Below are 27,311 nucleotides of genomic sequence, written 5' to 3' on the forward strand. Positions count from 1 at the left end.
TGCGCGATTTAAGTTTTGATACTTATTCGCTAGCGATTCTTTGGAGAGAGGATGGGAGGATATAACTTTACAGAACGGGAACACCAAGAACGCGGGTTGACTAATTAACGTAAGGCAACATGTGAAGAACGAGTTCATCATGCGTCGCAGGCAGATCCAATGGATCAGACTTCCATAAATACCAAATGGTAAATAAATAACCTGTCACAATTTGATGCGATTTTAGTTTTGATGGTATGAACTTCAGAACGAGGTGCACAGAAACGGGTTGACTAATTAACGTGAATGCGGAAAGTGTAGGGCAAGTTAACCATCAGGCAAATACTTATTACTGAGTAAATCTTACAAAGGCATTTATTGTAGACATGAAGCATGCTAACACTCAACATGGTCAGCACTCATAAATCAAATCCATATTTGTAACGTGCCATATTGAACTCTAAATAATGACAATAAAACACAAAATCAGATTCACAACAGATTTATTCATTTTCATGCATTGTTATCTACCCCCCTCTGCGGCATTATGTGGTCTTGAAGAAAATGAGTAAAATTTGTGTAAATAAAGTATTTGTAAATTACATCATAATTTTACAATGTAAATGCCATTAGTCCATTGACACCAAATGGGTATGGTCAAAAACACACCATTGTCTAAAAAATTCAACAATTTTCAAACTGTGCAAATTTATTCTTTCCGATTAACGGCAAAGAAAATATTAACAACATAAAAAATAGCAAATGGCTCAAAAACAATATTACAACTTTTGCAAACAATATAAATGCAAAACACCAACTTGGTCAACTCAGATTCCGGTAAACGGCAACCCGAGACAAAAATTGTTCAACTTCAAATTGTCATTATCAAATAATTTCAACTGCACATCAATTGTGCACAACACGCGCATTCATCGACATGGCGAAAATGAATGCATGCACTGCATGTGTTCAGTGAAGCCACCGCCACCATGTGGGGGAAGCGTTAAGTTCCTTAAGCCTAGACCTTGCCACATCCCACATAAACATTAAACTTGGTTCAAAACTAGTAGAGTTTGAGATAAACAAGTATCCCAGTTTTGCTAAATTGTTTAATAGCAGCACAAATTGTATTTTAAAAATATTTCAGTTCCTTTTTCAGACAAATGAACACCATCCCTGTCAAACAACAGCTCATCACTGGGTTTAATATCTGGGTACTTAATGTAGCCACCCCCTTTCTAACAAGCTCAGCTGCAATGGAGCTGTTTAACCTTTGATTTGTTCATGGCATTGACATCTTCAGAGTATCTCCATTTCCTTCTAGGTAACAATTGTGACCATATAATTTTTGTATCAGGCAGAAGTAGCTGAATTTTCCCTAAAGTGGTTTTGAGATTCTCAATTAGCTCTTTCAACTTTGTTTTGACCATGTCATTTGCAGCACAATGCATTATCAAATACTGGGGTTTGTCATTAACTTTCAACAAATTTTTAATTTTTGTATACATGTCTGTCCAGATCATACCCCCTTTTCCTTCCCACCACATATTTATCCCTAACCTCTGAAGACCCAAGGACACTCCACCTGGCCTATCTCTGGCTACAACAAATGCTCTTTTCACTATAGAAGAACCATCAAACCAAGCTTCAATTTCTGAAAAAAATATGTTTAGTAAATGTGACTGTAATTAAGACCACTACATTCTTAAAATCTTATATATGATTTGTAAGAGTTGGATTTCCTACCAGCTTTACAGATTCCATCATCTGACAAGCCCAATTTGGCTGCATTGGTAGCCGCACCTATTCGAAAAGAATGGGATTTGTACTTAGTGCTATCAACGCCAATTGTTTTCAATACTTTGCTCAACACCGATGTAAACTGAAAACGAGTAAGCGGCTGACCCCCAAAGTGGCAAAACAAGTTGCCTTGTCTAATGGGTCTAACTTTTAAAAATTCTGCCATAATATAAACTGGCTTTATGCTAGTTAATGATTAAACATTCTAAATAATAACCATTTCCCCATTTCCCCTTTGATCAGCTTTGGAGTGTTCCAGATATAATTTCATTAAAGATTTATCTGATGACAACTCCAGGTTTTTAAACTGGACTGCATGACCTACAGCTTGTTTCTTACCCTCAGTTATCTCACCTTCCCTAAAATATCCAAAAAAGGCTAAACTATAAGCAGCTGCAAAAAGTTTTTCTTCATAAATATCATTGCAGACAATTGGCAATGATTTCAGTATGCTGTCCAAAATGTTTAATGTTATTGGTAATCTGATATCTTTTGACTTAGCCTTTCTTTCTATAACCTTCGAATAATTTTCGAACAATAAAATTTTGAGTCACATCTGTGTAATTATACAACTTGAGTATGAAATTCCAGACAGATAGGTCTTTGCTGTAGATTTTCCTAACCCTCTTGCTGACATGTAACCAACAAATTGTATAATTTGCTCTAAAGGAGGGGGCCAAAGCCTTTCAAGGTTAATAGTATCACGAAATTCCTCAAAACATGTCAACCCTTGTCTGTATGTCTCGTGTATTTTGTGCTGTTGCTAGTTGCAATAATTTGTTTACCTCATCTCTGACATCATTGCTAGAGATTCGTCTGGAATGGTCTCTGGGTTCAAGTCTGTCCACGGTGCTAGCTGACGGAAGTGATGAAATTGTTTACGAGATAAGGAATCAGCTACATTATTTTTCTTCTCTAATATGTGTTGTGCTTTAAACATGATGTCATTTCTAAGAAGCAATTTCCTTAATAATACCATAACCCTTTTTGATTTTGATGTTTGCCTGTTAACTATGGATACTAAAGCATTGTTGTCAATATACATTATGATTTTTTTGGTTGCAAAATATTTTTCCCCCACAAATACATTGCCAGTAGTATAGGGACTAATTCCAGAAATGACATTTCCTGGAAGATTGAGCTTTCCCAATCAAGGGGTCATGACCAGTAAGACCAATGACCCTGACAGTAAGCACCGCACCCCAATTCTGTATTTCCACTGCTGTCGGTGTACAACTCGATATTGTCCCTGCTTAACCACTCACTTTCATGGATCAATCTTACCCCATTAAATTCTTGCAAAAACTTTAACCACATAATTATATCTTCCTTGATACCACTACTTAATGTTATATGATAATGACGTTTGGTTATTCCACAAGTTGCATCATAAAACCGCCTATTAAAAGCCCTTGCATTTGGGACACCTTTGCTAAAAAGAAAATTTAAACTCCCAACAATACTCTGAATTTCTTGAAGCTGGAGAGATTTTTTTTTTTATCAAACTTGATGTTTGAAGTGCAGTTAATTGCTTTATTTTTTCTGGTGGGATTCTTCGACCATGTCTGAGGTGTCTATTTCTAAACCTAGAACAATATTACGTTTGTACAAGGACCCATTGTCTTTTCTTGTGCTAAAGGAACACCAATGAATTTACACAAGTCCTGGAACCCTCGCATCAGCTGAACACACTCATCTGAACCAGAGGCACTCAAAAATAAAAATCGTCTAAATAATGAACAATTTTACCCGTTTCAATTCGTCTTTTCAATTCCAATTGCAAAAATGTTGATAATTTTTCAAACAGATTACAAGAAATTGCACAACCCATTGGCAGGCACTTATCAATGTAATAATTTCCCTCAAACTTGAAACCTAGGAGGTCAAAATCTCCTGGGTTTATAATCATTAGTCTAAATGCAGACTTTATATCCATTTTTGCCAAAACAGTGCCTTTACCTAACCGTGCAATTTCCTGTAATACCTGATCTAGAGATGTGTATGCAACTGAACAGTCCTCCGGGTCTATGAAATGATTAACACTATTCATTTCTGGATAAGAAAGATGTGTTTTTAATCTCCAGCTACCTCCAGACTTGGGGACTATACCTATTGGCGAAACTTTTAAGTTGGATATTGGTTTGTTTGAAAAGGGGCCTGCAATTCTGCCTAAAGAAACCTCACTATTAATTTTTTCCCTTGCTTCTTCTGGAAATTGCAAATCACATTTAAGATTTTTTGATTCACCCCCTAGCCTTGGACCCTTATAGCCAATTCTAAAACCAAACTGGAAACCTTGTAATAATTCAGTTCCTATAGCCTTATTTGAATAATTTTGTAGTAGTGGTTTTAAATTCTGAATTTTGATTGGGGTATATCCCAACTTTCATACATCGAGCCTAGTAGTGATTGCCCATATCCCCCATGAACGGAATGCTCCTCTACTCCCTGTATTTTGATACAGTCCCCTATTTCCTCTATTGGAGCCCTGACTACGAAATTGCTGGTCCCCCCTGGATGACTGCATCTGCTCTTTCTTTGGGAAAATTGCTAGCGGATGCTGGGCATCACATTTTATACATTGATGCAAATAACCGCAGGGTGCCTTGAAACAAGACCCCTGAAAATTATATGTATAACACTTCCTATTCTGACTCTTGCTCTGTGTATCAGCAGCCAGAAATGACCTACTTATAGGTGTAATGTTTAACCACAATTCCGGGTCAACTGTCCCCCATGCTCCCGATGGTTTTTTTGCAAGCTTTAATCGAAATTGCTGGTCATACTCTTTAAATCCTAAACCGGATGACCTAGCTGCTGCTAATCTTACGTCATTCATGTATTTCAAGAGATCTAAGGCTTTAGTAGGATGAGCCTCTAAATAAATGCTTGCAAATATGATAAAAGCATCTGCCCATTGTTAATATTAGTAATATTTTTTGCATTTTTTTTCGGTAGTTTGAAGCTCGCCGTTCACCATAACAAGTGATTGTTTTTGAGGCTAACTGGAATTAACAAACATTTATGCCAAGTCTACGTACTGACCGTTAATTATTTTGTTCTTCAACTCTTGAGAAACATTTCAACCTAAAACGTTGTTATAACTAACAATCATTTGAGGAATATCATTGTGTTCAGTAAAATTTTGAACTGTACTTGATTCCGGGCAATGTTTTGTGTTTCCAACAACATGGTCAACCTCCGGGGATTTTTCAACTGTCTCCGAAGTGTCCCTGTTTACAGATTGCCCCATCTTTGCTTTTGACTGCTGTTGATTTTTTGTCGGACCTTCTCACCGCTCTGCAATCCGTTTGCTCTTCTTTACTTTCGGCATGATGTGCGCACGCTAACGTCAGGCCAACAGAAATCCACCAACATCGACTTAATCCTTTATTTTTTCGACTATCGACGTAAATATTGTCACTGTAAATTGTTACTCGAACCAGTTTCAATAATCTCGCACGATATTTTGTACAAAAGATTCACTTATTTGAAAATATTTTTCTCACAACTTTTTCATGTGCATCCCGGTTTCTGCCTTTTTCAAAAAGGAAGTTTGTTAAACGTAAAAAATTCCGGAATAATTAAAAAACTTAGCTTCAATCTTGAATAAATTGATTTATTTTTGAATTAATTAATCTTATTATTACAGATTGTACTATAATTTTTTAATAACATAGGCCTCCATTTCTTTGTTGGAGGAAAAAATATGAACAGGAGGAAACCAGGAGGAGATTGGAGGTGGATCAAGAACGGAACTATGACCAAAATATCTGATTTTGCTTTTAGCAATGGCAAACCTGATCGGCTTGACAGTAATACGCAAGATAAGATTGCATTTTCTTGTATGATGCTGAATACTACAGATTTTACAGAGTCTATTGTGACAATTACAATGCTACGGTGGCTGCCATAGGACATATGCTTGAGATGTTTTATTAAAATTCGTGGCCATGAAATAAAAGTCGTGGTCACGAAATAAAGTCGTTCCCACGAAAAAAAAATTCGTTTTAACGTAATAAATAAATCAAATGAAATTTCAATTCAAGAAGTTTATCGAATAATACAGTACCGATCAGACCCAACCTAACACCAAAGTAAACCGCAACTAAACCCCGGGTTTACTTGCGGTTTACTCTGGGTTTACTTTTTTAAAATTTGGGTCCACTCGGGGTTTACTTTGGGTTTACTTTGAAATTCCTTTTGAGGTCAACTGTATGCACTGAAGTGTGAAGCAGACTAGTATTTTATCTTACCATCCTACTGCCTATAATTGCTACGTTTGTATATTCCGAATACACAGTTAGCGTCTGCTTTCAGGGGTATACTTCTGACTGGGTTTACTCTTTGTGACCACTTTGGGTTTACCCTGGGTTTACTCTGGGTCCACTCTAGTAAACCCGAAGTAAACCCAGGGTTTAGTTGGGGTTTACTTTCTGTTAGGATGGGTCTGATCGGTACTGTATGTCAGAAATTTCATCATTTTTATTTTATAATTTCTTCAAAATAAACATTGTTTCTATAGAGGCAACACATTTTTGAAACAAAAGCAGAACCTTTATTTTTCATTATCTAATTGCAAATTATTAACAGTAGATAATAGCCAAATAAACCTGAAACAGTTGTGCTCATGATTTCAGTCACTGTAACATTTTACAGCCTTGTCTATACCTTACATTTTATATAGCACTTTTTTTTTTATTTCAGTAGGATGTATATTGATTTGATCAAGTCAACTGGGCTTAAATTAACAATAATTCATTGATTTTTTATTTATTTTACAGGTCATTATCAGATATGGATTCGTCAATGGATAAAACAAGAGATTTTTCAAATATATTTTTCAACAAACTTTTTATTCCTATCTGAAGTTTTAAAGGTAAAATATACAAGGCATAATAAACAAATAATAAGCTGAAACAGTTAACTTGGATATTGATCATCTAAAAGGATGAAATACATTAAAGTAGTATACCTCGTACTTACTTATAGTACTTGTCAAACCAATTTAATTCTTATTTACTTACAACAAATAAAATTCGTGGGAAAGAATTTAATTTCGTGGCCAAGACTAATATTTCGTGGCCACAAATTTTTTTTGTCGCAACGACTTTTATTTCTTGGCAAGACTTAAATTTCGTAGCCACGTCTTTTATTTCGTGGGCACGACTTTTATTTAGTTGCCACGAATCAAAAAAAATATCTCAAGCATATGTCCTATGAAAAACGGCGAAATTATTGGTTAAAATTAAATGTTGTGCGATCCGGATTTTGTCTCTTCTGTAAACCAACTGCGATGTTTAGAACCGACTTTTTGCATTCAGTGAGAGGATTTTAGTAGGCCTCTTGCGGGATCATTACTGTGCAATTATGGAACAATTTTCCTGACAGTGCTATAAATTTAAACTAAGGTGAATAAAATTCAAAACTAGAAAAACTCAGTTCAGTTTGTATAGTATGTTTATACTAAGGATACACCCAGAAAATGACCGTTAAGTTCCAGAGAATCACAAGTCGACGACGGCGGTGAAATTTGAGATCATATCGTCGAAAATGAAATTAAGCGCCGTAATAATGAAATGTTCTAAAATATCTTATAAGAATGGATAAAAATGCAAGTGTTCAGAAGCTAGACTTACTGCATCTAACAATGAAAATAAAATTATCAGAAGAGAAGATCCTAAATAACGGGCAAAAGTCTTTTCAATTTGAAAAAAAGTAATTAATTCACTATAACTAATAAACTGCTCAAATATTTATGTAATTCAACCATGCATATTCAGATTTGAATGATAAAGTATTCAAAGATTTTGGTTGTAAACATTCATTTAAATATTAGAAGGTGGCCCACTTCACCTTGAAGTAGTTTCTCAGATCAGCAGAAAATTACTTGATTATGATATATAGCACGATGAATTAGGTAAATATATATATACCAAATGGGCGAAAAAATGTGCAACTTGGGATAAAAATTATATTTTCAAAATTTTAACTCAGTAAACATGAATAAAAACCCCGGGCGGATTCGAACCCATGATCTGCGGATCACAAATCCAATCACTAAGCTTTGACGATATACATGTACAACCGAACTTGATCTTGTGACATAGTGTCTTATAAAGTAGAAGTCTAGGTGGAGTGAGGTACCTTAAAAAAATAAAATGTAAGTCAATATGAAATCAATTTTCAGCAATGTCCTCCAAACAGGATGTTGTGTATTCCACTGATATTTTGTACAACCAACCTCTGCCGGATTAATCAAGTTTTAGTGTGAAATAATATACATATTTTTCCTTTCAAACAGGTATAAATAAAAGTGTCTTTCTGATGAAAAATCAAAAGGACGGTAGGCGAGCACCATGAACATGTATCTCGGGTTCTACGTTCTCTGCTCCTGTTGTATCGTTTGCATCTCAATTGCAAGTTGCCAAAACAAGTAAGTGGGGTATTGTTTGATAATATATTTGTATAATATTAAAACATAACATCGTGAATCTCATTAACGCAACTATTCATTAAATTTTGTTTAATATATACATGTATTTAAAATTAGTCCTCTGAAAATTCACATAATAAGAGGTTTAATCATAATTTATAAGCAATAATTACACTTTATGACAAAATTATGTTCTTGAACAGGGTCAATATTGCCCATAAAAGCAAATAATTCGTATCCTTTCCGACAAAACTCAATTGTACATGTACAATGGCCTAATATAATCTCCAAACTGATATATCAAACTTTACACAAAAAGGCGTCTTCTTCAATGTATCATATTACTTATTGGAATGTAATTTTTTCATACAACTACTAGTATTCATATTAACAATTTAATGAAGCCACGTATAGAGAAACTAAAATCTGACACTAGCATTTCCCAATTATCAATATTTCTAGATGAAGCCTGTGAACCTCAATTCGAAAAATTGACAAATGCCAGTAGTTGTTACTACATCAGCAGAGATCTAGTAGGGGGAGACGAGGCGTTTGTAAGTATCATTCTACATGTAGTATTTGTCAGGGAAACGTTATTATTTATACAATAAATATCGTGTGTTTATTGTAATATTTACTCTCTGCTTTATCCATAGGCACGTTGTATCAACATCGGCGGTTACCTCGCCAACTTTGAGACATTGGAAGAGGCCATGCTGATGAAACAAAAACTAATGGAAATGAATTCAGGTTGGAAATAAAGCATCAATTTCTACTCATTATGCTGTGTTTTATATATAATCACATACATTGTGTTTCTCAGTTTACTTGATATTATCTAAAATAAGCTTTTGATATCTAAGAGATTGAACCAACATTATGATTTTTATTGTGTTTGATATACTCTAATAATTCATTGCAGGTGTTTATTATACTAGTAATTACATGTATATTGAACTATATGATCATATTTACACATTTTAAAAGCTAACAATCCTTCTTTAAACTACACAGGTCTCCACTTCTTTGTTGGTGGAAGAAATATCAACAGGAGACAACCAGGTGGAGATTGGAGGTGGATAAAAAACGCAGCTATGACCAAAATGACGTATTTTGCTTTTGGCGGTGGCGAACCCGATGGAATTGACAGCCAGCCACAAGATGCATGTTTTTAACCCTTTCGATTACCACAGATTTCATGACATTCCATGCGATTTACATAAGGGTGGTTATATATGCGAGAAATGAATAAAGTGTCGCATTTAAACTGTGGTTGTTGTTTTCTTTTCGGGTTTTTTTTTTTTTGTTTGTTAGAAATTTAGGAAAAAAATTAAAGTTTTTAGTTGTTAAATTGGAAGGTAACAATCATGTGCTCTGTATTACTAGCACTGATACTCAGCTCTGTTCTCTTCTACGTAAATTCGAGTTTTATTGCTGTTCAGCTGTTCAACTGTAATTGATTTGCTAAAACAGCAAAGTAAAAATTAACAAGACCGAGCTCAGTTCGAGTGAGCATGACTTTGCCCAGCTTTTTATTTTCCTTTAGTAGTGGGTGCAATGTATCAAACTACAGACCCTGAAAAGTTGCACGGTTCGGTTCGATACGCTTTTTGAACGGTTCGCTTTGTGAACGGTACGTTTCGTTTTGTGAATGGAAGGGTTTGCTTCTTACACGGTACACTTTGCTAAAAAAAAAATAGCTGCACGCTTTATGAACAGTTTGCGCGCTTTATTAATGAGGTAGGCGTGGCCTGAACGCTTTGATTTTTCTCGATATAATTGTTTAGTTTTTGCCCGATCTACTTCAGCAAGGTGGTTATTTTTTTCTTTATTTATATGATATATTAAAAAAATTCAGTCTGATTAAAATCGGAACCCTCATTTCCCCCGTTGTTGATACGTTGCGTAAAACGTGCACTAATTGAAAACCGGGAAGCGAATGGTTGTTTTAATTTTGACTCGTCTGTTATAATTAGTACTTAAATTTAGATAATGTAATTATTACGATAGATTAAGAGAGCTGTTTGACTTTAAATTTTGTTTTTGTTTTGATCCAGCGATCTGTCGATAGTTTTAACAATTAAGCAACTTAAGTTTTTATTTCTATACATGTACTTGAGTTGAAGTCATTGAATATTTCTAATCCATTTAAAATTGCAATGAAAATTATTTCCCTGACTTTTTTCCGATACTTCTTTAGTTTTCTTTATCGTTGTCTTGATTTTCGGCGAGTTGTTATTCTTATAAACATCTTTCGATTTCTTTATTCATAATTCTCATTTCTTATTTAATTCTCATTCTTTATTACATACTACTCTAGTACTATTGCCGATCAAATTCCCCTAATGAATGGACGATGTAAATTTACACGCAATAAATGATAAGATAAACAATGAATTTCAGTTTAAAGATCTTGAAATCAACCGTCATCAAGTTTTTTTTAATAAAGCTCTTCTAATCTTAAATAAGGTCGCATGTATAGTCAAAATATGACTATTAGTTTTTGTATTTTCGTAAAACAATACATGTACATGTAACATATTTCTTACGATATGTACACAACTGTATATACACAACCAGTCAATAGATTTTAATGGCGATATTTATCATTTTATTGGACAAGTGTCCGCTCCTCACTGTATACATGTCATTAAGCTGACGTTTTACAAAATTAATGCTGACTAACCTGTTTATTTTTCATTCACCTTTTTACTCACATACTTGTTGTAAACAGGACACGGAAAAATACCCGGTAATCAACAAATGAATGTTAAAAGTGATAAATATATTTAGAATTTATCTAGTAACAAAAAAAATTATATCAATGTGTAGAGTGTTAATTTCTGCGCTTGCGCGGGATTTCGTCTAGTTATGTATTAAGCCGAAGAAAAAAAGGCATGACTTGTTCATTCATTTGAAAGGACCATGGATTTTTAATTTAAAATTCCATTAACAAAACATAAAGAGAAATATGTAAGCAGTTTAAATGGTATTATTTCTTTTAAAATTAAATTTGAAAGCTATTATTTAGCACACATAAATTTCATCATTTTGTGACATTTTACAATAGTTTTCATGTATTTGAAAAAAAAAATCCTTGTACATAAATATTTTAAAATTTTGAAAATTTAGCGCATTTCAACGAATTTCTATATGGTCTAATTGTAAAAATTGATTACTCTTGACACGACCTCTTAAAAAGGCGGGGGGGGGGGAGGGGGGTGGGTGGGTGTTATAAATCATTTCAATGTAAAAAATAATAATTACGTCAGTGTATACGAAAAAAAAATTTAATTGAATGTTTTTTTTCCGATGATTTTTTTTTTGGTAAATTGATTTATTTCAACAGCCTTTTTGGGGGTATGGACTTGTAATAAAATTAGGTTTTGTTGAAATACAAAGCAAACATAATTTTATGCATGTATAAAAACGTAAATTACATCAAATCTACCTTCTTCTTTTTTTACAAAATTAATAATTACCTCTTTTTCGACCATACTTCTATAAAAAAAAAAGAAAGAAAGAGATTTTGATAAAGGGAAATTGAGGTACAATTTTTACACATTTAACTCTAATGTACATCTTACCCCCCCCCCCCCCCCTTATAATTATTTGATGCTGTCTGAGAAAAAATGAAGTGGGTGATTAATTCAAAATTCAAATGGAAATATATTAAAAATCCGAACTCGTCAATTGCATCCAAAACGATTAACATGTCACGGTGGGGACCCAAGCAGCTTCGATTGGATTCTTACAAACTTGGATCACAGCGTTATTACCAAGTGGTATACAGGGTTAAGAATTTATAACATAATACTTTGCCAGTAGAGCAAAGAGAAAAAAAAGAAGCAAACATAAAGGACCAGAAGTATTTTTTTCCCTTTGGTAGACGATTTACGATTGGCTCAAGTCTTGGTGATTACACACTTTAAAATGTCTGTTCAAAGTCAAAGTTTTGGAGTTATTTAACCCAAATATTGATTAACGCTAAAAGAAACAAGTTGAAATTAGAAAAAAACGTAAGTGAGGTTGAATGTTTATAATATCTAAAATAAAAACCAATTATCTCCCGATTTACTGCTTTAAGGCACATAAAAAATCCAGTTCATAATTTTTTGTGGTTCAAAATACTTCAAAGTAACATGATTTACAGACAAAATGTCACAAAGATATATTCGATAAACATCTTTCGTCAGAATTAAAATAGCATGTATATATTCAGTTTATTAATTTATTACTTTTTTGACAAAAAGTTTGATATACCTCAAATCAAAGGAATCTTAACGTATATAATGATAATATTGCGTGTTATCAACTATAGCCATGTAATATGATATACATATTTTTCATTTCAAACATCTATAAATAAAGGTTTATACATGTATCTGATGTAAAATCATAAGGAGAGTGGAGGAGCACCATGAATCTCGAATACTACGTTTTCTGTTTGCGTTGTGTTGTATGCTTTTCAGATTGCTCAGACAACATTAACAAATAAAACCATATTTTGACATTCTTTATTTGATCACGTGAAAAGTAATCCCGGTACCTATATTCAATTTGACATCATTTTAAAGAAGAGGCTAAGAACTTGTTTAATGCCGTTTTTGAAGAGACTGTATGCATTCTAGCTATATTTCATTAGTGAAAATGGACAAAACTCCGAGATTTGTTACTTTTTACCTTCATATTTCATAGAAAATGGTGGTTTATAAAATGATTTTTCATTGTGTTTACCAAAAAATTTAAGCCCCGGTACAACCTATGAAACAAAGATATTATTATGAAGCATCACTGAAAGAAATTTTACTTTGAATTTCATAAACATGTAGGCACCTTTCATTTACTATAATAGATCTTGACCTTAATATCGACAGATGTTCCTTACCACCTTAACGAGATGGGAGGGTGGCTTCTGGTTGGGATACATAAATCGTATTAGTTAATTTTCCCCTTTAATTATTTGACTTAGTTTTGCATTTAATAAGCGAGTATATTTACTTATATACACCTATAATAAAATATGAATGTGTTTATCAATCCAACACGATATTAAAGAAATTTTCTTCAACTCAGAAATGAAAAGTCCCCAAGGTGTTTGGGCCATGGGACTTAGGAACGATAACTTTTACCTGAGGAACTTTCATACCAAATAAAATTTAAAATATTTCTTGTGTTTATTTGCAATGATTTTCATTCAATTTTTTTTGGTCACATTTATTAAAATACATTTTCTTATAACATCCAGCAGCTTTTTCAGATGATTTGTGAACAGAGTAAGAAAATATGAAAAATTATGTTTTAGGGAAATACTAAAAAAACTGCAATAATTACATTTTTGAAAGTTAAGAAGTCTTATGATTTTGTGGGATGTCCGAAGGAAATATCCATCATATGACAAAAAAATTTCACTGAGATTGTTAATAGTTAATTTTTAAAAATTTATTTTACAAAATCAAGACAAAACATTAAAAATTCTTTAAAAATACCTATAGTATCCCTATCATCATTTCAATATTTGATAGGTATATGTTTTGTGTCTTTTATTGAAAATTGGCATAAACTGTGGGTGTACAGAGCGACCATAATTAAATGACAAATTATTGATAAAGTATTTTTTAACAATAATATCAAAAACATATATGCAATTTATAAACACTATAAATAATAATTATAATAAACATTTTATGGGGATGATAACACATTAATTAAGTATTAAACTTAAATGAATTGTTTCTCAAGAATTTTTAAAGAAATACTTTTTAATGTTTATTTATAGCTTAGATATTTTAAAATGAAACAGTTTACTTAACGACCTCAATAGTAATTATTATATTGCGTGTTATCACCTGGGGTCGTGTTCTATGATATATATTGAATTTTACCGAACAAACGTGTAAAAATAAAGGCGTATATCTGGTGACAAACCATAAGGAGAGTGGAGGAGCACCATGCATCTTGGATATTACGTTTTCTGTTTGTGTTGTGTTGTATGCTTTTCAGATTGCTCAGACAACCAAAATACAAGTAAGTACAATAATTATGCTTTACTAGCTTTAACAGCAGGTAATATCAAAAGACTTCTCCTTCATAATCGAGTATATTGTTTAATAGATTGAGATCTAAATTATACTTAAGTTCATGATCCGTTGAAAAAGGTTAAAGGATAATGTATGCCCGTTTCTTTTTTTAAAATAATTAATCACGATTGCAAAGATATGCATCATTCAATTGCAATTTCATGGAAATACATGTATGTCTATATTAAATGTATTTTTCTCAAATGAGTTATTTTAAAAAACCAAATATATAACTGAAAGAAATTGGTAATTTTATTTGATATTTTTAAAAACGTTGATGATCAAGAGACGTGATAAACAAAGAAACCTAACGATTCCTGTTCATTTAAATATCCTAGAAAAAATTCAAAAAAAAAAAAAAAAAACTTAAGAGTACATGTTATTTATATAACTTACTTGTTACATGTAATACGTATTCATAAGAAATAAAGAATAACTTTTGGATGTTAATGAGATAAAATTACGGGCTGTACAATACGAGTTCAAGTTGTCCGTAAAGCCCTTCCATAAAGCCATTTTTTAAATTAATCAATGGCGACTTTGCAAAAAATAAAAAAGAATCTTGATTTTCAATGGAATTTACAGACTTTGCATCCAAGCAGTGTTATCTCGTGTTTCATTTTACAGATAAAGCATGTAAACCCCCATTTCGCAGATTTGCAAACAGTTGTTATTACATCAGCAGAGACCAAGTATGGGGAGATGAGGCGTTTGTAAGTAAATAATTATTGTCATGGAAACTGTACACCTAATTATAATGCATTGATTATATATTTGATGTTTTGTTTACTCTCTGCTTCATACAAAGGCTCGTTGTATCAACATTGGAGGTTACCTCGCCAACTTTGAGACATTGGAAGAGGCCATGCTGATGAAACAAAAGTTAAAGAAAATGAATTCGGGTATGAAAAACAAATAGGACATCTACCAACTTGATTTTATCTTTGATAGGTTACAGATTAAGAATATAAAGGAATTTAATAACATTTTTAGCTCATTGTTCGGTGGATATTACCCATGTTATACTTTTTTATGTTACATTGTCTATTCATAATGCCACGTAATGTCACACTTAAATACTACGTTGTTAGAAGTTACAAAACAAATTTTGACAATAACAGTCCAAAAATATTCCAACCAATTAACAACAGCTTGATAAAACCAGGACTGATATAAATCTTCAATTCAATGTTCAGTGCCCTAATCCTCTTGATGATGAATCCGCCACTTTTTACTCAAAACAACACCGCGTTTCGAAACAATTTATATCACAAGCCCGACAATAAATACAACAGGATAGATCCAAATCTAGTAAAGGGTAACGCTTTAGATGAAAAAATTGCTTATGTCCAACACAACTCAAACTGAGTATCAAAAATAAGACATTCGACATTGAATGATAAGATGACAAAGCAAATGAGTTCGAAAAGTGTAGAGTTATAATTTTTAGACATTTAACGATGTTTTATAAACTTTCTGCATAAGTTGATAAGAATTTGTTCAAGAAAGAAATCTTTATGTGTTTTGGCTTGGAATTTTTTTAATGTATAATATTGTTGACGACTCGCAGTAAAAGGTTGTGGGGTACACAACTATATAATGTATAAAAAGATCGAATATCTTACAAAATACAGGGTAAATATGTTGTGTGCCAGTGCTATGGGATAGAAAACACAGAACCCGTTTGAAATCATTTACCGAATCATAAAAGTCTATATTTATTTTTATATTTTGTTTGATATACATGTATCAGTTATTGGAGACAAAATGATATTTATTCATTGATATTTACATTCACTTTCTTTCCCTCTATTAAATTGCATTGGTTGATTTGAGTAATATTTTCGCATTACACAGAAGACCCAATCACTAAATCTGGGGCGCATGAATACATCCAGTATTCCATCAGTATTTCTCGAAGAACATTAAACTGACTCTTCTCGCGACTTCAAACCGGATCACGACCTGATATTATACTTACGCTGATTATGTTTCATTGATGTAAATATATTTTGACGTTAAATTGAACTCAATTGATATATTTCCTAGTATGCCAAAAGTAAATTCATTAAAAAACAGAAAGAAAAATGAAATTGTGTTATTAGAATTTAAAACGCTGTGCACTATTTTTGTCAGCATAATTCGGTTGTTCCAATTGCTTTTCCGTTAATTTCGCATTACGCGTTGAATAAGACAGAGCTTTTTCAAAATAAATCATATTAGCGGGAAGGAAATAAATGTTTCAAAAAACGTAAATATAAGCATTGAATCATTATTTTTTGAAAGATGTGGTCTTATAACTGCAACAGTGTGGGCAAACAAATTATCATAACGCGCTAGTGCGCTTTATTCAATTTGTATGCACACACCGTAGCAGTTATGAGACCACATCTTTAAAAAAAATTATTATTCAATGCTTGAATAAAAACTAAAAAAAAAATTAACATTATCTTTTACAGATTGTACCATGAAATACTTATTATACATATTTCAATAACACAGGTCTCCACTTCTTTGTTGGAGGAAGAAATATCAACCGGAGAAAAGCAGGAGGGGATTGGAGGTGGATCAAGAACGGAACAATGACCAAAATGACGTATTTCGCATTTGGCAATAACGAACCAGATGGAATTGAGAGTAATAAGCAAGATTGCATGTTCTTTTCTGCAGATGAATACTACAGATTTTACAGCATCTATTGTGACAATTACAATGGCGGTTATATTTGCGAAAAATAAAATGAAAATTCAGAATGAAGCTGTAAACTTGTCTTCCGTTTTGTCTGTGTGAAATTTAGAAATTATTGAAGTTCGTAGTTGATAAAGTTGTTAAAGTGTCATGCAATCTGAAATGCTCTGAAGGGTGTTTGGGCCATGGGACTTAGGAACGATAACTTTTACCTGAGGAACTTTCATACCAAATAAAATTTAAAATATTTTTCGTGTTTATTTTCAATGATTTTCATTCAATTTTTTATGTCACGTTTATTAAAATACATTTTCTTATAACATCAAGCAGCTTTTTCAGATGATTTGTAAACAGAGCAAGAAAATATGAAAAATTATGTTTTAGGGGAAATACTAAAAAAACTCTTATAATTACATTTTTGAAAGTTAAGAAGTGTTATGTTTTTTTGGGTGTCCAAAGGAAATGTCCATCATTTGACAAAAAAAAATCACTCAATTTGTTAATAGTCAATTTTTTAAAAGTTTTTTTACAAATTCACGATAAAACATTAAAAAATTCTTTAAAAATACCTATAGTATCCCTATCATCATTTCAATATTTGATAAGTATCTGTTTTGTCTGCTTGCCTTACCACCACCATCGATATAAAATATAACTCCTCTTTAGAGAATAGAAATGGTCATTTATTGAATGATGCAATAAATGACAATGAACAAAAGGCACAATAAAAAACATGTACAAAGTAAAATAAGTTACATGTATGTACATAAATATCAAAAGAAAGGAGACAGATCATAAAAAGTCAAGTTTGTGCCTGAGAGCAACAATAAGTTGTATCGAAAGACTAGAATACAATTTCGGCATAATCGACCTAAAAAATATCTAGCCAAAATTAAATGAGTCTCAAGAATAATGCATATCTGGAGAAAAAGGGGGTGGTCAACAATAAGTTGTATCGAAAGACTAGAATACAATTTCGGCATAATCGACCTAAAATATATCTAGCCAAAATTAAATGAGTCTCAAGAATAATGCATATTTGGAGAAAAAGGGGACGTTAACCCCTAGAAGGCAACAATAAAACATTAACATGACTAGATACAATATGGAGGAGGGGTGGGTGGTGGCAGACAGCAAGTTTTCTCCATGACTGGAGTTCAGGAAAAAAGTGCGCATGCGCAGTCACAATGTATGCAAATTGCCAGATAAGAATATCACTAAATGGGGAAAAATCCCCACATTACCAACTGGCAACATACATCAACCATTTATTGTACATAAATTGTTTTTATGTCTGCTTGCCTTACCACCACCATCGATATAAAATATAACTCCTCTTTAGAGAATAGAAATGGTCATTTATTGAATGATGCAATAAATGACAATGAACAAAAGGCACAATAAAAAACATGTACAAAGTAAAATAAGTTACATGTATGTACATAAATATCAAAAGAAAGGAGACAGATCATAAAAAGTCAAGTTTGTGCCTGAGAGCAACAATAAGTTGTATCGAAAGACTAGAATACAATTTCGGCATAATCGACCTAAAAAATATCTAGCCAAAATTAAATGAGTCTCAAGAATAATGCATATCTGGAGAAAAAGGGGGCGTTAACCCCACCTTAACAAGGTAGGCGATATTTGATGAATACCTTGCCAACATCACAAATCAAATAGTGTCTATCTTGTCAACGCCCCATAAAAAAAAAAAAAAAAATAAATAAATAAATAAATTGAATTTTCATAAGCGAATGACATTTAGAAAATATGACAAATAAAATGGTAACCATCAGCCCCTGTCTGAATGGTTATTTGAACACGTAACATATATCTCAACATTAAAACATCATTGTTAAATGTAAATAGTAACCAACAGCCCCTGTCTGATTGGATACACACAGAAATGTCAAATTACATTGAAAATAGTACTATCAGCCCCTAACTGAACAGCACACAGAAAAGAGTTTTAAAATTGTAATGCAGGAATACGGATATATTTCCTGAAAGCATTGGAGTTCCATCTACCCATTGTTTGAATTTGCAACTCTGAGAATCCTCTCGCGGCTGCAGTTGTTGCTGCTCCAATGCGAAAACTATGTGATTGGTAACGGTTAAGATCAAAATTGCAAAATGAAAGGGCAAGACGAAGTTGTTGTGTAAAGTATTGCTTAGAGATAGGCGTATTATCCATGAAAGAAAATAGGGGGTCAGATGGAGAAGCGTGTTTCCTAACTTTGAGATAATTATGCATTGATTGGTAAGGACAAAAACATGGGTTATTTTTGTTTTGATGTAGACGAAGGGTAGTAGTGTTAGATTTTGCATGTTTAAAGTGGGGAATGTTAATTTCCACATAACCATTTTGATGTTCATCTAAACCTGTAAAAACATTACCAAATAGAAGGAAATGTTGTGTAGGATTAGGTGTTTTGGTAATTTCCCCAATGCGAAGGAATGCACAGAAAGCTAAAATAAACATAGCTTTAAGAAGCAGTTTGGTAAAAAAGGAAGAGGTTGTGTGGTCCAAAGACTGCAAAAGTGAGCTTAAAATTTCTGGAGTGATTGGCAAGCGCGGATCAGTTGTTGGTTTGGATTTATGAAAACCTTTTAACATTTTCTTTATTAAAAATGTTTGAGAAATATCCTGGTAATTTCCCAACTGAAAAATAAAACTGAGTGATGAGATAAAAGTACGAGTTGTTGATGCCGCTAATCCTTTGATGTAACAATGAGCTATAAAAGCTGTTAAATGTTTTAAAGAAGGGGGCAGTGGCTGCTCAGTCGGGCCAAAAAATTGAATCACAAAGTTTTGATAATTTAGATATGTTGCCTTGTAAGCTGAAACTGTAGACTTGGGAAGGGAATTGCGAATAAGTACATCAACTGTCTTAGTCAAATCTTGACATGAGAGGCTGGAACCAGTGTAGGTGTTTTGTCCATATTTGGAAATCTGATGAGGAATTGTGGAACCTGCAACCGAGAAAGTAAATCAGCTGCTGTATTTGCAACTCCAGGAATATGTTGTGCTTGAAAATGGATTTTATGTGACAACGACATAATCATTAGTCTTCGCATGAGTTGCATAAGCCTGGTATCTTTGGATGTGATTTTATTGATAACATGAACAACTGCAGAGTTATCCGAATGAATAACAACGGTAGAATTAGCTAGACAAGACCCCCAAAGTTCAAATGCTATCACAATGGGTAAAAATTCACGAACTGAAATATGGCAAGATAACCACTCTTGTGAAAATTTTTCTGAGAACCATTTTGTACCAAAAATACCCCCAAAACCTAGATTGCTTGCATCTGTAAATAAATGCAGGGAGGACGTTGAATGAACAATGTGTGATGGGAAGAAGGCTTTGCCATTAAAGCTTTCTAAGAAAACCTGTCAAGCTTTTAAATCTGCCTTTGCCTCCAAATTGAGGTTGCGATGATGATGAGGCTTTTTAAGACCTATTGTCAAGTTAATGAGTCTCCTTAAAAAAGTACGCCCAGGAGGCACTACACAACACGCATAATTTAACATTCCAATAAGGGACTGTAGTTCCTGTAATGTAACAGAATGTCTGTTTTGAAATTTTTTGATCTCTGATTGCAACTGAATAAGCTTATCATTGGGTAATCTAACTTGAAATTGCACAGTGTCTAACTCAAGTCCCAAAAAAGTCAAAATAGTAGTAGGGTACACAATTTTCTCCGATTTAATTGGCAGACCTATATCCTTTGCTAAAACATAGAAAGCAAGCGAAGAACTGTAACACTCAGGGGAAGAAGGTGCGCCAATAAAAAGAAAATCATCTAACATGTGGACACAATGTTGTACCCAAAATTTTGTAGTTAGAATCCACTGAAGTGCTGTACTAAATTTCTCAAAGAGATTGCAGGAATCGCTTAAGCCAAATGGAAGTGTTTTGTCATAGTAATACTGATTATTTATCATGAAACCCAGAAGTTCAAAATCGCTAGGATGGATAGGGATTTGTTTATATGCGTTTTCAATATCTATCTTTGCTAATAGAGCCGCTTTTCCCACCTGTTTGATGATCTCGATTGCATTATGAATTGACTGATATTGGACTGTACAAAATTCCTTAGGAATGTGGTGATTAATTGAGGCCTTTTCTGGAAATGATAGATGGTGAATTAATCTAAATTCCCCAGGGGATTTTTTAGGAACTAGACCTAACGGGGATATCTGGATGTTCGGAAAGGGAGGCTTACAAAAAGGTCCAGCAATGCGCTGGTGCTTTAGTTCTTGATCAATTCTTTGTTGCAGAATATGTTCCTTGCCCTCGATAGAAGAGAGATTTCTAGATAACCTAAACTGGCGAGGTCCTTTGTATGGAATTTTGAAGCCAAACGTGAAACCTTGTATGAGAAAATTAGCTAATTCTGACTCATAGTTTTGTAAGTAGTGAGTTAAACTATAGATCCGTATTGGAGTTGAAATTGATTGATCCTTTGTTAGTTGTAGAGGATTTGTTTGAGTTGTTGGTAGAATTGTTTGAATGGTATTTTGAGGAACTTTTGAATTTAGGGCAGAATTTCCGCCAGTGTTTCCCAGCACAGAGCTGACAGACATGGGGGTGGGGGCAAGCATTGCCTTTTGGGCAGGTTCCATGGTTATTATGAGAGAAGCAGTATTTGTGTTTTGGTGGGGCACGAAAGGGCTGTTTCTTTGTTTTTAATTTGAAATCTAGACCTAACACCACTGCTTCTTGGTACAGTTCCACATTTTTTAGATGCCATGGGCAGGCTGCAGGGTCTCGTTGCCTCCAACGTCGAAATTTTTCATCATAGAGAAGGGCTGCATGATCCCCGCAAGAATCAGCAAATTTTTGAATAGTCTGTGCACATAGCATTAAATTGCCAATTTCAGTTGGGGTTTTTTCTGCCACGATTGCAACATAGATGTGGAAAGCTTCAGTCCATTTAACCATGGACTTAATGGGGTCCTTATCATTTGACTTAACAAAAAGGAGCTGTCCTTCTTTATCGATTGACTTGTAATTGTCTGACTGAGGGATGGTAAAGTCTGTTGGCAACAGAGATGAAAATTTCACGTACTCCCCAGCATGAATTTTAGATCGGATCTTATCATCGACCCCCAATGTTAAGAGAGTAGCAGTTGAGGAAGGGGTCAAGTCAGGTAGAATTGGGGTGGCAGATAATGAGGAACACAGTGTACCTGTGGCTGTCATTTCTTGTAATAGAGTTGGACTTGCTTCTGCAGATGTTGACTGATCTGTCGTTGGCACCACCGGGGGTGGGTCTGAAGAGGCAATTGTCTGAGGCACTGGAATTTCTGCAGTTGACAGTTTTTCTTCAATGACCCGTCTACATGTCGTTTCGATAATTGGAGTTATCGAGCTCATGCACGCTCTTACTAAGTCCTCCACGGCTTGATTCGTAGATGTAGAGGGCTGAATGTCTGTCGAGGAGGATTGCACCTTCCTTCTCCTTTTGGGTCTGGTGGCCATCTCTATGTATAACAAAAAAAAAATTGAGTAAAATAAGTTATTTGTATGAGCTACATCTTCCTAAATAGGAAGGTATTTAAGGTAATAATATGCTTTGAGCTAGTGTTATGCTTAGAGCTATTCATATGGTTAAAGATATTCATATGCTTAGAGCTATGCCTTTGCTTAAAAGTACTCATATGCTTATAGCTAGTAATATGTGCAAACATTCAGTATGCCAATGGCCATGAAAATCACACATGTGATCAATGCTTAGAGCTAAAATATGCTTAAAGCTATGACATGCTTAAAGCTGAAGAACATCATTATGCTATGAGCAGAATAATTACCAAATATTGTTAACCTGGGTACAGAAACATGTATGCTTATAGCTAAGGAATGTTTGTCATATAATCAGCAATGTAGTTTTGAGACATGACCAGTGAGACAATGAACTCCGAAACAAACAGTTATTATACCCCATAGTTAACGAATAGTTGGTTTTAATATATATCTGTTAAAATTGAATTGACTTGTTTGATACCTGTTTGGGTGTTTAAACAATATCACTGACAATATAACAACAATGACCCGCAGCAGCACTGCCACATATCACTGTAAAATAGGCAAAAATTATAAATAAACACATGAATAATGAAACATGCATACATGTATACAGCATATATCATAAAATTAATGTAGAGCCAACATAAAAATTTACGCAAACAATACTAGAATCAAGGTCATAAACGTAAGGATGAAATATGTTGAACAGTTAAAGTAAAGATAACAATATAGATAGAAGCCCCTGTCTTCTAACCTGAATAGTGTACAATTTTTTATAGTGTTATTATTGAAGCAACAAAATGCCTCTAAGTTGTCTTTGGAGTTTATAAAAACCCAGTCTGTTGAGATGAACGCCATCACTTAATATTTGATTCTGGCTGTATGTAAAACCTCTTAACTTCCAAAATGAAATATGATGTTGTACGCAAGCATCATGAAGAAAACGGTTGGCACAAATGGTCCTTCGTCGATATTCATCTGGTGCAATATACCTAGTTCTTTCCCTCGGAAAATAGCTAAGGACAGTGACCTTTTGTAAATTAAAAAGATTTTTCAGCTGTGTCAAAAATGTCACTAATCTCATGAGAATCACCTCAATGCTCCAATCTGGGTCACTTGAATCTAAATCGTTTCCACCAAAACAAACAATCACATACCGTGGTTGATGCTGACGGACGGCAGCAGTTATCAAACTCAAATGTCTGTCACTTGAAATAAGTCCCCCACTAATTCCATAAAATTTTACATCGCTCAATCCTGTAATATCAAACACTGAAGAGCTAGGTAGGCGTGTACCGATATACGAGCTCAGTCTGTTTACATGAGAGTCGCCCACACACAAAGTTGTCATCACGCAAATAATTAAAGTTACATAAACGATAAATAATCACAATAGAGTCAATGTTGTCCTTGATCGCATCACATAATTTTGGTTATGATGTAAGTGGATAAAAAGTCAAATCTGATATCAGATCGCCAATGTTTACAAACAGTTACACCGTAATGACCGACAGCACAGATTGATCGAGTAATTGTCCCAGGTGACGCCGTGGCAATTATTTAAAGTAGACGATGCAATAATGCAATTTACCTGTGTAAAACAATGAACTGACGCTCAATGAATGAACTGGCAAGTTTTCAGGATGCTCAGGAATCTTTATCTTCGATAAACAGTAGAAAAATCCTTTACAGACAGCAAGTTTTCTCCATGACTGGAGTTCAGGAAAAAAGTGCGCATGCGCAGTCACAATGTATGCAAATTGCCAGATAAGAATATCACTAAATGGGGAAAAATCCCCACATTACCAACTGGCAACATACATAAACCATTTATTATACATAAATTGTTTTTGTGTCTTCTATTGTAAATTGGAATAAACTGTTGATGTATAGAGCCACCATAATTAAATTAACAAATTATTGATAAAGTATTTTTTTTAAAATAATATCAAAATCATACATGCAATTTATAAACACTATAAATAATTATTATAATAAATATTTTATGGGGATGATAACACATTAATTAAGTATTAAACTTGAATGAATTGTTTCTCAAAGAATTTTTAAAGAAATACTTTTTAATGTTTATTTATAGCTTAGATATTTTAAATGAAACAGTTTACTTAACGACCCCAATATTAATGAGTATATTGCGTGTTATCACCTGGAGTCGTGTTCTATGATATATATTGAATTTCACCTATTAAACATATATAAATAAAGATGTATATCTGATGACAAACCATAAGGACAGTGGGCGAGCACCATGCATCTTGGATACTACGTTCTCTGTTTGTGTTGTGTTGTATGCTTTTCAGATTGCTCAGACAACCAAAATACAAGTAAGTACATAATTATGCTTAATAGCTTTAACAGCCGCTAATATCAAAAGACTTCTCCTTCCTAATCGAGTATATTGTTTAATAGATTGAGATCTAAATTATACTTAAGTTCATGATCCGTTGAAAAAGGTTAAAGGATAATGTATGCCCGTTTCTTTTTTTAAAATAATTAAACACGATTGCAAAGATATACATCATTCAATTGCAATTTCATGGAAATACATGTATGTCTATATTAAATGTATTTTTCTCAAATGCTTAGAGTTATTTTAAAAAACCAAATATATAACTGAAAGAAATTGGTAATTTTATTTGATATTTTTAAAAACGTTGATGATCAAGAGACGTGATAAACAAAGAAACCTAACGATTCCTGTTCATTTAAATATCCTAGAAAAAATTTCAAAAAAAAAGAAAACTTAAGAGTACATGTTTTTTATATAACTTACTTGTTACATGTAATACTTATTCATAAGAAATAAAGAATCACTTTTGGATGTTAATGAGATAAAATTACGGGCTGTACAATACGTGTTCAAGTTGTCCGTAAAGCCCTTCCATAAAGCCATTTTTTTAAATCAATCAAGGGCGACTTTGCAAAAATAAAAAAGAATCTTGATTTTCAATGGAATTTACAGACTTTGCATCCAAGTAGTGTTATCTCGTGTTTCATTTTACAGATAAAGCATGTAAACCCCCATTCCACAGATTTGCAAACAGTTGTTATTACATCAGCAGAGACCAAGTATGGGGAGATGAGGCGTTTGTAAGTAAATAATTATTGTCATGGAAACTGTACACCTAATTATAATGCATTGATTATATATTTGATGTTTTGTTTACTCTCTGCTTCATACAAAGGCTCGTTGTATCAACATTGGAGGTTACCTCGCCAACTTTGAGACATTGGAAGAGGCCATGCTGATGAAACAAAAGTTAAAGAAAATGAATTCGGGTATGAAAAACAAATAGGACATCTACCAACTTGATTTTATCTTTGATAGGTTACAGATTAAGAATATATAGGAATTTAATAACATTTTTAGCTCATTGTTCGGTGGATATTACCCATGGTATACTTTTTTATGTTACATCGTCTATTCATAATGCCACGTAATGTCACACTTAAATACTACGTTGTTAGAAGTTACAAAACAAATTTTGACAATAACAGTCCAAAAATATTCCAACCAATTAACAACAGCTTGATAAATATACTAGGACTGATATAAATCTTCAATTCAATGTTCAGTGCCCTAATCCTCTTGATGATGAATCCGCCACTTTTTACTCAAAACAACACCGCGTTTCGAAACAATTTATATCACAAGCTCGACAATAAATACAACAGGATAGACCAAAACCTAGTAAAGGGTAACGCTTTAGATGAAAAAAATGCTTATGTCCAACACAACTCAAACTGAGTATCAAAAATAAGACATTCGACATTGAATGATAAGATGACAAAGTAAATGAGTTCGAAAAGTGTAGGGTTATGATTTTTAGACATTTAACGATGTTTTATAAACTTTCTGCATAAGTTGATAAGAATTTGTTCAAGAAAGAAATCTTTATGTGTTTTGGCTTGGAATTTTTTTAATGTATAATATTGTTGACGACTCGCAGTAAAAGGTTGTGAGGTACACAACTATATAATGTATAAAAAGATCGAATATCGTACAAAATACAGTGTGCCAATGCTATGGGATAGAAAACACAAAACTCGTTGAATAAAATGAAATCAATTACCGAATCATTAGAGCCTATATTTATTTTTATATTTTGTTTGATATATATGTATCAGTTATTGGAGACAAAATGATTTTTATTCATTGATAAATAATGAAAAAAAAATTCTTTACAATTATTACAGATTGTACCATAAAATAATTTATTATACATATTTCAATAACACAGGTCTACACTTCTTTGTTACTTAACAAATACGTCATGTATTGCATATTGTATCATAAAATACTCGATGTGCATACCAATATTTCAATATTACAGGTCTCCACTTTTTTGTTGGAGGAAGAAATATCAACAAGAGAAAACCAGGAGGGGATTGGAGATGGATAAAAAAGGGAACAATGACAAAAATGTCATATTTCGCATTTGGCAATAGCGAACCCAATGGGAGTGACAGGAGTGCTGAAGATTGCATGTTCTTTTATGCAGCTGAATACTACAGATTTCATGATGTCTATTGTGACAATTACAATGGTGGTTATATTTGCGAAAAATAAAATGAAAAATCAGAACGAAGTTCGTATTTGATAAAGTTGTTAAAATATCTCTCTGAAATTCTAGATATGATTACCAATTCTGAAGCTTCATCGATATACAACTGGGAAAATGTAACAAAAAATACTAAAGGTTTAAAGACTTTATCAAAAGTGCCTATGTACATACATGTACAATAAGGTGCAGTCATGTGTTTTCGATAG

General features: G+C 33.2%; 3 protein-coding genes and 1 pseudogene across 3 annotated transcripts; 2 read left to right on the forward strand and 2 right to left on the reverse strand.

Moving 5' to 3' along the window:
- Positions 1-1,226: 1,226 nt before the first annotated feature.
- On the reverse strand, positions 1,227-5,216 carry LOC128191349 (uncharacterized; annotated as a pseudogene).
- Positions 5,217-8,138: 2,922 nt separating this feature from the next.
- LOC128191577 (uncharacterized) lies at positions 8,139-9,468 on the forward strand. The gene is made up of 4 exons (XM_052863708.1): positions 8,139-8,215; positions 8,652-8,769; positions 8,872-8,965; positions 9,230-9,468. The coding sequence occupies exons 1-4, from the start codon at positions 8,139-8,141 to the stop codon at positions 9,388-9,390; spliced, it is 450 nt and encodes a 149-aa protein (XP_052719668.1). The 3' UTR covers positions 9,391-9,468.
- A 4,698-nt stretch (positions 9,469-14,166) lies between these two features.
- Positions 14,167-27,155, forward strand: LOC128155714 (uncharacterized). The gene is made up of 8 exons (XM_052817562.1): positions 14,167-14,242; positions 14,923-15,008; positions 15,104-15,197; positions 16,798-16,951; positions 19,405-19,418; positions 25,545-25,630; positions 25,726-25,819; positions 26,875-27,155. Exons 1-8 carry the CDS (start codon positions 14,167-14,169, stop codon positions 27,108-27,110), a joined length of 840 nt encoding a protein of 279 aa, XP_052673522.1. The 3' UTR covers positions 27,111-27,155.
- On the reverse strand, positions 19,963-24,341 carry LOC128155713 (uncharacterized). Its single transcript, XM_052817561.1, has 2 exons — positions 22,998-24,341; positions 19,963-22,476 (listed from the first exon to the last, which is right to left on the reverse strand). The coding sequence occupies exon 2, from the start codon at positions 22,472-22,474 to the stop codon at positions 21,419-21,421; it is 1,056 nt and encodes a 351-aa protein (XP_052673521.1). The 5' UTR covers positions 22,475-22,476; positions 22,998-24,341; the 3' UTR covers positions 19,963-21,418.
- Positions 27,156-27,311: the final 156 nt, after the last annotated feature.

The sequence above is a fragment of the Crassostrea angulata genome, chromosome 7 (assembly GCF_025612915.1).
Source record: "Crassostrea angulata isolate pt1a10 chromosome 7, ASM2561291v2, whole genome shotgun sequence".
NCBI classification, from domain to species: Eukaryota; Metazoa; Mollusca; class Bivalvia; order Ostreida; family Ostreidae; genus Magallana; species Magallana angulata.

Coding starts and splice junctions, on each gene's coding strand:
- LOC128155713 (XM_052817561.1), bottom strand. CDS start 22,474: ATGGCCACCAGACCCAAAAGGAGAAGGAAGGTGCAATCCTCCTCGACA.
- LOC128155714 (XM_052817562.1), top strand. CDS start 14,167: ATGCATCTTGGATATTACGTTTTCTGTTTGTGTTGTGTTGTATGCTTT. Junction 15,009..15,103: donor TATGGGGAGATGAGGCGTTT/GTAAGTAAATAA, acceptor CTTCATACAAAG/GCTCGTTGTATCAACATTGG. Junction 25,820..26,874: donor GTTAAAGAAAATGAATTCGG/GTATGAAAAACA, acceptor TCAATATTACAG/GTCTCCACTTTTTTGTTGGA.
- LOC128191577 (XM_052863708.1), top strand. CDS start 8,139: ATGAACATGTATCTCGGGTTCTACGTTCTCTGCTCCTGTTGTATCGTT. Junction 8,216..8,651: donor ATTGCAAGTTGCCAAAACAA/GTAAGTGGGGTA, acceptor ATCTGACACTAG/CATTTCCCAATTATCAATAT. Junction 8,966..9,229: donor ACTAATGGAAATGAATTCAG/GTTGGAAATAAA, acceptor TAAACTACACAG/GTCTCCACTTCTTTGTTGGT.